Here is a 9312-nt window from a genome sequence, read left to right as displayed (position 1 = left end):
GATAGCAATATTGAATACGTATAAGTGTGTAAATTGAAGCAAATATGAATGATAAATGTTAATAGAAGTGAGGCTACTGTATATCAGACCAGAGATCTTGGATCCTGAAATTGTCGTCACGTATATTTGCGCCTCCAACTCCGTGGCTCGCCAGTGCCTCCGACTTTTAGCGGGCTAAGTCCCGCGTCCCCTCGCGAGCTAGCATAACGCGGCATTTTGCGGCGTGGCGCTCTCAGGCCACCTGCCACACCGACCACAGCGTGCCCAGGGTGATGCTGTACGCCACCACGGCCAGCAGGTAGACCCTGAAGAGCAGCACGTCCAGCACGTAGCCCACCTGCAGCCACTCCTTAGCCACCTCCCGGCCGCGGTCCCGCTTCTCCAGGAAGCCGCGTATGGCCGTCACCTCCTGCAGGATGTTGCTCAGGACGGGCGGGGACGCTTCCCTGGTGGGGGGAAGGTCCCGGACCAGGAGGCCCGCTTCTCTGTCGTGCCGCCGGCCGATCTCGCAGGTGTGGTGGAGTGTACACTGGGCTGGAAGAGTGAGAAGAGCCCAAGGACTAGTGTTGGTTTCTAGGAACTTGGGACCAAAACTCCACCATTTTCTATACCGCTTAGGGCAGGGGTCGGCAACCCGCAGCTGTAGAGCCGCATAGCGCCGCCCTAGTGGCTCTCTGGAGCTTTTTCAAAAATGTATGAAAAATGGAAAAAGATGAGGGGAAAAAAATAAATGTTTTGTTTTAATATGGTTTCTGTAGGAGGACAAACATGACACAAACCTCCCTATATTAAACATTAGAGATGTCCGATAATAGCTTTAAAATGTAATATCGGAGATTATCGGTATCGGTATTTTTATTATCGGTATCGTTATTTTTTTATTATTTTTTTTAAAAATTTTTATTAAATCAACATAAAAAACACAAGATACACTTACAATTAGTGCACCAACCCAAAAAAAACCTCCCTCCCCCATTTACACTCATTCACACAAAAGGGTTGTTTCTTTCTGTTATTAATATTCTGCTTCCTACATTATATATCAATATATATCAATACAGTCTGCAAGGGATACAGTCCGTAAGCACACATGATTGTGCGTGCTGCTGGTCCACTAATAGTACTAACCTTTAACAGTTAATTTTACTAATTTTCATTAATTATTACTTTCTATGTAACTGTTTTTATAATGTTTTACTTTTTTTTTTATTCAAGAAAATGTTTTTAATTTATTTATCTTATTTTATTTTTTTTATTTTTTTTAAAAGGACCTTATCTTCACCATACCTGGTTCTCCAAATTAGGCATAATAATGTGTTAATTCCACGACTGTATATATCGGTATCGGTTGATAGCGGTATCGGTAATTAAGAGTTGGACAATATCGGAATATCGGATATTGGCAAAAAGCCATTATCGGACATCCCTATTAAACACGCTTCACTGATTCGAGTATATGGCGAGCGCCGTTTTGTCCTACTAATTTTGGCGGTCCTTGAACTCACCGTAGTTTGTTTACATGTACAACTTTCTCCGACTTTCTAGGACGTGTTTTATGCCACTTCTTTTTCTGTCTCATTTTGTCCACCAAACTTTTAACGTCGTGCATGAATGCACAAAGGTGAGTTTTGTTGATGTTATTGACTTGTGTGGAGTGCTAATCAGACATATTTGGTCACTGCAAGCTAATCCATGCTAACATGCTATTTAGGCTAGCTATATGTACATATTGCATCATCATGCCTCATTTGTAGCTATATTTGAGGTCATTTAGTTTCCTTTAAGTCCTCTTAATTCACACTATTTGTATGTAATATGGCTTTTAATTTTTTGCGGCTCCAGACAGATTTGTTTTTGTATTTTTGGTCCAATATGGCTCTTTCAACATTTTGGGTTGCCGACCCCTGGCTTAGGGTCTATCCAGAGGCGGGGTACACCTTGAACTTATCGTGAGTCAGTCCCAGGACCCATTTACACAAACTGACTATCATGGACAGTTAAAAGTCTCCAAAACCCACACACAGGGAGAGGTTGTAGACTTCCCAAACGGAGATTGGAACCCTCAACCTCTTGACTGTGAGGCCAACCTGCTCTGCCCGGGACCAAAACTCTTGGGTGATACTAGATATTTCCAGGGCATTGAATCGATCGTAGGTAGACTGTTCCGATGCTCTTAGAAGGAGTTTTGCAAGGACGCAGATAGGACAGCTCTAGGAGGATGGTGCTGGATCCAGTTCTAAGACCGGTTCCACTGGAATTGACCTTTTTGGAGCTTTTTCGTCTGGATCCTGCACCATCCTTTCGGACGAGCGCTGTCTCATTTAGTCTGTGAGCAAGAACTGACGAAGCCAGCTTGGATCAGAGGCAAAACGTCTTCTAAGACCATCTGAACCAGGGGTGTCCAAACCCGGCCCACAAGCATCTTAAATTTGACCTGCGAGACGACGTCGTGAGTTCAATTCCAATGAGTAGCCAGGAGTTTGACAGGTGGCCCAACTGTCCCCATCTTTTGTGGACAATGTGAGAAACTCAGGTCAGTGACCATGATGTGTACTTTCTTGACATCACAAGCACAGGATGTACTTACATGACCCAATCCAAACAACCTTTCTTAGTCATGGTGCAGAACAAAACATTCAACCGGCACAAAAAGTCAACACACGTGGTCACAGATAACACAACCTGCTCACTGAACTTTTTGTATATATTTTTTTTTTAAATAATAAATTAAAAAATTTAAATGACGCAAAAAATGTTTAGCCCATTGCGGGCCCCCAGTCAAAAAGTTTGGACACCCCTGATCTGAAACGTCTGGTTGCGATTCCAGGGAGAATATTCACAGAGAAGCTCACCAGTGCCATAGTTGCTTTCCTTGTACTGATCCAGGTCTGAGGCCTGGGAGGACAATCTGGAGCATAGCCGGTTCTTCTTGTGGATGCAGAAGAGGGCCGGGGCTCTCTCCAGGACCAGGTATTTTAGCCACTGAGGTACCGGGGGCTGCAGGTCTTGCTTGTGGACCAGACGCACAATCAGCACCGTTTCCGTCAGGCTGATCACCAGGAGGGCCATGCAGACCACGAAATAGACACCTATTGGGCAGGAAAGACAAGATCAGGTCAGGGAAAGACGAGTTTCTCGGACGGGTTGGAACTGGAACTTTTTTCTTTTCTTTTTTACCAGAAATGGGGCTTATCTACTTTTATTGGAAAAGGTCCATGGACTAAGGAAATGACAGAGAGACTTGAAGGTTCCAAAGTACCCGGAATAGGAACATCTTCCTCTGAAGGTCTCGGGGCTCCAAAATGCAGAAATGGGGCCTAACTACTTTTATTGGAAAAGGTCCATAGACTCAGAAAAGGACAAAGAGACTTGAAGGTTCCAAAGTACCCTGAATAGAACCATCTTCCCCCTAAAGGTCTCGGTGCTCCCAAATGCAGAAATGGGGCCGCTGTACTTTTATTGGAAAAGTTAAATGGACTCAGGAAAGGACCAAGAGACTTGAAGGCTCCAAAGTACCCTGAATAGGACCATCTTCCCCTTAAAGGTCTCGGTGCTCCAAAATGCAGAAATGGGGCCGCTGTACTTTTATTGGAAAAGTTAAATGGACTCAGGAAAGGACCAAGAGACTTGAAGGTTCCAAAGTACCCTGAATAGGACTATCTTCCCCTAAAGGTCCCGGTGCTCCAAAATGCAAAAATGGTGCCTAACTACTTTTATTGGAAAAGGTCCATGGACTCGGAAAGGACAAAGAGACTTGAAGGTTCCAAAGTACCCTGAATAGGAATATCTTCCCCTAAAGGTCCCGGTGCTCCAAAAGGCAGAAATGGGGCCTAACTACTTTTATTGGAAAAGGTCCATAGACTCAGAAAAGGACCAAGAGACTTGAAGGTTCCAAAGTACCCTGAATAGGACCATCTTTCCCGGTGCACCAAAATGCAGAAATGGGGCCTATCTACTTTTATTGGAAAAGGTCCATAGACTCAGGAAAGGACAAAGAGACTTGAAGGTTCCAAAGTACCCTGAATAGGACCATCTTCCCCTAAAGGTCCCGGTGCTCCAAAATGCAGAAATGGGGCCTAACTACTTTTATTGGACAAGGTCCATAGACTCAGAAAAGGACCAAGAGACTTGAAGGTTCCAAAGTACCCTGAATAGGACCATCTTACCCCCAAAATGTACGAAATATACCCAAATAGTCAGAGGGCGGAGCCAGAGCTTGGGGACCTTTTGGTTGCATTTCGGACCTTTTTAGAACACCAGGACTTTTAGGCGGAAAATGGTCTTATTTGGGGTACCTTGGGAACTTCTGATCTGTCGGTCCATGGATTTTTTTCCAATAAAAGTTGTTAGGCCCCACTTCCTTATCATTAGGACCATTCTTTTGAGGCCTTACCAGACCCCTCCGGGGCCTATACGAGCTCGGTCCTCTTGGAGTCTTACAAAAACAGGCTCTGGTAAGAGTTGACAAAATGACCGAGTACGGGACTGATCAGGGTACTGCATCGGTCACCTATCAGAGGGGTTCCAATGGCGGTGGCAGGCAGAGTGTCGGAGACGATGATGAGGAAGACGGAGTATCCCAGAAGTAAGGTGATCTTGAAGGAAACCCTCTCGCCGCTGTCAGGTGGAAGATAGAACCCCACGATGTCCATCACCATCAGGAAGATGCTGGGCAGCAGCAAGTTGACCGTGTAGAATAACGGCCGTCGACGGATCACCACCTGAGTCAAAGTCGGGAATCATTTAAAGGTTGTTCTGAAACCAGCAGATCCTTAGATCCCTGTCGCAGGTCCGTGCTCCGGTACTCACGTGGAACTTCATCTCGGCATAGTAGTCGTCGTCGTCCACGCTGAAGATCTTGTAGTTGGACAGAATGTGCAGCAGCTCCCACTCGCCTTGGTTCATGAAGACGCTCTTGTCCTCCCTCAGCTCCTCGGGGCTTCGCATCAACGTGATGTTGATGTCGTCAACTGCCGATCGAACACAACGTCAGGAGCGCCGTGAGACCGCCATGGCAACGACGCGCCCTTCACTCGGCCGCCTGCTGTAGGAGCACACGTCCCAGCAGGGCGTCGTTGACCCGGGCGCATGCGGTCCGTGGCCGAATCGTTAGTGGGGAAGCGGCCGAGGGTGGTCTTACTTGTGTGGAGCCAGCTCTGGAAGGTCAGGCTGCATTTCTGGACGTCGAAGGGGAAGTTGTAGATGTTGAGCGTGCAGGCGGTGACCACCTGGATGGGTTTGTAGTTGCGCACCAGGCCGGTGTGAGTCACGTAGACGTACGGTATGTCGGGAGACTTCCCCACGTCGACGCTGGGTTGAAGAGAGACGCCGCAGATCAGGCAAGAAGAAGCCAAGCCAGGGCCAGCTCCTGGCATAAGCACTTTAGTTCAAGGTAGATTTATTTATATCACGCGATTTTAAAAGAGACTACTGCCCCAAAGTGCTGTACAGATTAAAACAGAAAGGTAAAAGGTTAAAAATAGCTATAATCAAAATCAGTACGGAATATTCTATACGTAAAACACAGTTAAAATGCAGGAAAATAGTGCAAAAAACAAAGATAAAAGATTAAAATGAATACAAATCACAATAAGTACTGGATATTCTATATATAAAACACAGTTAAAATGGAATAAAAAGTCGAAAAATTCCCAGAAAGGTAAAAGATTTAAAAAAATATATAATAATAAAAATCACAATAAGTACAGAATATTCTATATACATCATCATCGGCAGCTCAGTCTCGAGAGACCATACTGATGCGCGTCTGGAGTCTTGTCATGTTGTTTGGCATCGTCTGCTATGGCTGCGCAGTCCGATCTGTGAGTGACAGTCTTTATTGCAGTTTGTGCAAATGAATAAGGTGGCCTGGGTTTGAGGGGTTGCTGCAGTGCACTTCCTGCGTCTCCTCTTCTCTGCTGCAAGCCGATCTCTTGCCACCTCAGCTTCTGCACTGCCCTTGTGGACAGTCTGACGCCAAGCATTTCTGTCCATGGCCTGTACCTCCCAGCTGTCAAGAGAGATGTTGCATGCTTTCATGTCTCTTTTGCAGACGTCCTTGAAGCGTAGTAGGGGGCGACCAGCTCGTCTGGTGCCAATGGTCAGTTGTCCATACATGATGTCCTTAGGTAGTCTTCCATCCTCCATCCGTCGGACATGGCCGAGCCAGCGGAGACGGCGTTGACTCAGCAGGGAGTACATGCTGGGGATCTTGGCGCGCTGCAGGATGTTGGTGTATGGGATGTGGTCCTGCCAGCTGATGTTGAGGATGCGCCTGAGGCACCGCATGTGGAAGGTGTTGAGCCGACGTTCTTGCTTCATATAGGTGGTCCAGGATTCACTTCCATAGAGAAGGGTGCTGAGAACGCAGGCCTGATATACACGGATCTTGGTGTGTTCTGACAGCGCTCCGTTCTCCCACACTCTCTTGGTCAGTCTAGCCATGATGGTATTTGCCTTTCCGAGACGCCTGTCCAGTTCGATGTCCAGTGAGAGGTTGTTGCTGATTGTTGATCCCAAGTAGGTGAACTCGTCCACAGTGTCCAGTCTGATGTTATCAACTGTGATGGAGGGGGCAGTACTGATGTCTTGTGCACTGATGTTGGTCTTCTTCAGGCTTATTGTGAGCCCAAACTGCTTACAAGCATCGGCAAAGCGGTCAGCCAAACTCTGAAGGGCATCCTCTGTGTGAGTCATGAGGGCTGCATCATCAGCAAACAACATCTCCCTGATGAGAACTGTCCTGACCTTGGTCTTAGAACGCAGTCGCGCCAGGTTAAACAATCTCCCATCAGACCGGGTGTGCAGGTATACACCATCAGTGGAGGAGTCGAAGGCGTAAGACAGGAGCAGGGAAAAGAAAATCCCGAAAAGGGTTGGTGCAAGTACACAGCCCTGCTTGACACCACTGTTGATACAGAATGGTTCTGAGGATGATCCGTCATACAGGACTGTGCCCTTCATGTTGACATGGAAGGAGGTCACCATGCTGCCGAGCTTTGGGGGGCAGCCAATCTTCTCAAGGAGCTGGAATAGGCCTTCCCTGCTGACCAGATCGAAGGCCTTGGTGAGGTCTATGAACATCATGTAGAGTGGCTGGCCTTGCTCTCTACTCTTTTCCTGGAGCTGTCGAAGGGAAAAGATCATGTCAGTTGTCGACCTGCCTGCTCTGAAGCCACATTGGGATTCTGGATAGACACGATCCGCGAGTCTCTGCAGCCTGTTGAGGAGGATGCGTGCATACACTTTGCCGACAATGCTGAGAAGGGAGATCCCTCTGTAGTTGTTGCAGTCACTGCGGTCACCTTTGTTTTTATACAGTGTCACAATGGTGGCGTCACGCATGTCTTGTGGGACTGCACCTTCCTCCCAGCACATGCAGAGCAACTCATACAGAGGCTGAAGCAGGGCAGGTTTCCCGTGCTTGATGGCTTCAGGTGGGATGTTATCGCTACCTGGTGCTTTGTCGTTTGGGAGGGCATCAATGGCTTTGCTGAGCTCTTCCATAGTGGGCACTTCATCTAGCTCCTCCATGATGGGCAGATCCTTCGTACCACTAAGGGCAGCATTGGAAACTGATGTTTCACGGGAGTACAGTTCTGAGTAGTGTTCCACCCATCTGGTCATCTGTTCCTCCCGGTTAGTGATCTTCTCCCCTGACAGAGATTTCAGGGGGGCAATTCCTTTTACTGCAGGGCCAAGGGCCTTTTTGATGCCGTTGTACATGCCGCGTGTGTTTCCGGACTCGGCACAGCTCTGTATTTCCTTACACAGTTGTTGCCAATATTCATTGGCACACTGTCTAGCAACACGCTGGGTGGTGTTCCGAGCCCTTCTGAGTGCTGTGAGTGTCTGTTCATTTGGGCATTCCTTGTGTGCTAAGAAGGCTGCACGTTTAGCCTCTATTTCTGGTTTCATCCTTGGAAGGTGGGCTTTGAACCAATCCTGGCAGGGATGTTCTTTCTTGCCAAACGAGGACATGGCCGTGTTGTAAATTTTGTCCCTCATGGCATTCCACTTTCCTGTGGCGTCATGATCTGGCAGGTCCTGTAGGGCTTCATCCAGGTTGGTTACATATGCGTCCACCTTAAGGGGATCTGACATGTGTACTGTGTTGATCCGGGGGCGGCCTTTTGGTTTGGAGTGATGTAGCTTGCGTGGCTGGAGACGCACTTTGCTGCACACAAGGGCATGGTCAGTGTCACAGTCTGCACTATGGTAGCTTCTGGTGATGAGGACATTGTTTAAGGCAGAGCGCCTGGTGATGGCAAGGTCGAGTTGGTGCCAGCGTTGGGACCGCGGATGCCTCCACGACACTCTGTGTGATGGTTTACACTCGAAGAAGGTGTTTGTAATGCAGAGGTCATGGTAGGAGCACAGTTCCAGCAGCCTTTGACCATTCTCATTTACCTTCCCTGTGCCATGACGTCCAAGGCAGGAGGGCCATGACTTGTGATCTGCACCTACTCTGGCATTGAAGTCGCCAAGGAGGAATAAGGGCTCATCTTTTGGGAGGCCCTTTATCAGTTCATCAAGCTGCCAAAAGACAATTAAAATGCATAAAAAATAATGGGGGGAAAACAAAACAAAAACATAGGTAAAAGATTCAAAATAATAAAAATCACAATAAGTACAGAATATTCTGTATATAAAACACAGTTAAAATGCATTACATAGTGCAAAAAACCCAGAAAGGTAAAAGATTAAAAGTAACAATAATAATATTACTAAAAATCACAATAAGTACAGAGTATTTTATATGTAAAACACAGTTAAAATGCATACAAATAGTGCAAAAACAAAACAAAAAGAAAGGTAAAAGACAAAAAATATTAAAAAACACAATAAGTACACATTATTCTATATATAAAACACAGTTAAAATGTATACAAATAGTGCAAAAAACAAAGATTAAAGATGAAAAATAATACAAATCACAATAAGTAAGGAATATTCTATGTAAAAAAAACACAGTTAAAATGCATGAAAATAATGCAAAAAAAAAACCAGAAAGATGAAAGATTAAAAGTAATAATAATAATAATAATTTAAATCACAAAAAGTAATGAATATTTTATATGTAAAACACAGTTAAAATGCATAAAAATAGTGTGGAAAAAAACATGACAACAACAAAGGTAAAAGATGAAAAATAATAAAAATCACAATAAGTACAGAATATTCTATGTATAAAAGACAGTTAAAATGCATGAAAATAGTGAAAAAAACAACAAAGGTAAAAAATAAAACATATAATAACAATAATAAAAATTACAATAAGTACAACATATTCCATACATAAAACACAGTTGA

At 45.5% G+C, this 9312-nt stretch overlaps 1 protein-coding gene across 1 annotated transcript in view; it reads right to left on the bottom strand.

Annotated features, from left to right (window-relative positions):
• Positions 1–232: 232 nt before the first annotated feature.
• htr3a (5-hydroxytryptamine (serotonin) receptor 3A) overlaps positions 233–9312 on the bottom strand; it is a 10477-nt gene continuing 1397 nt past the window's right edge. The window contains exons 5-9 of the mRNA XM_062046546.1: positions 5141–5310; positions 4810–4970; positions 4511–4721; positions 2853–3089; positions 233–534 (exon numbers count right to left, since the gene is read on the bottom strand). Coding sequence (XP_061902530.1) covers positions 233–534; positions 2853–3089; positions 4511–4721; positions 4810–4970; positions 5141–5310 — 1081 coding nt within the window. The remainder of the gene's footprint in view (positions 535–2852; positions 3090–4510; positions 4722–4809; positions 4971–5140; positions 5311–9312) is intronic.

This window comes from Entelurus aequoreus, linkage group LG05 (assembly GCF_033978785.1).
Source record: "Entelurus aequoreus isolate RoL-2023_Sb linkage group LG05, RoL_Eaeq_v1.1, whole genome shotgun sequence".
Classification (NCBI taxonomy): domain Eukaryota; kingdom Metazoa; phylum Chordata; class Actinopteri; order Syngnathiformes; family Syngnathidae; genus Entelurus; species Entelurus aequoreus.
The sequence above is the reverse complement of the archived record's forward strand: the minus strand, read 5'-3'. Positions and strand labels throughout refer to the sequence as shown.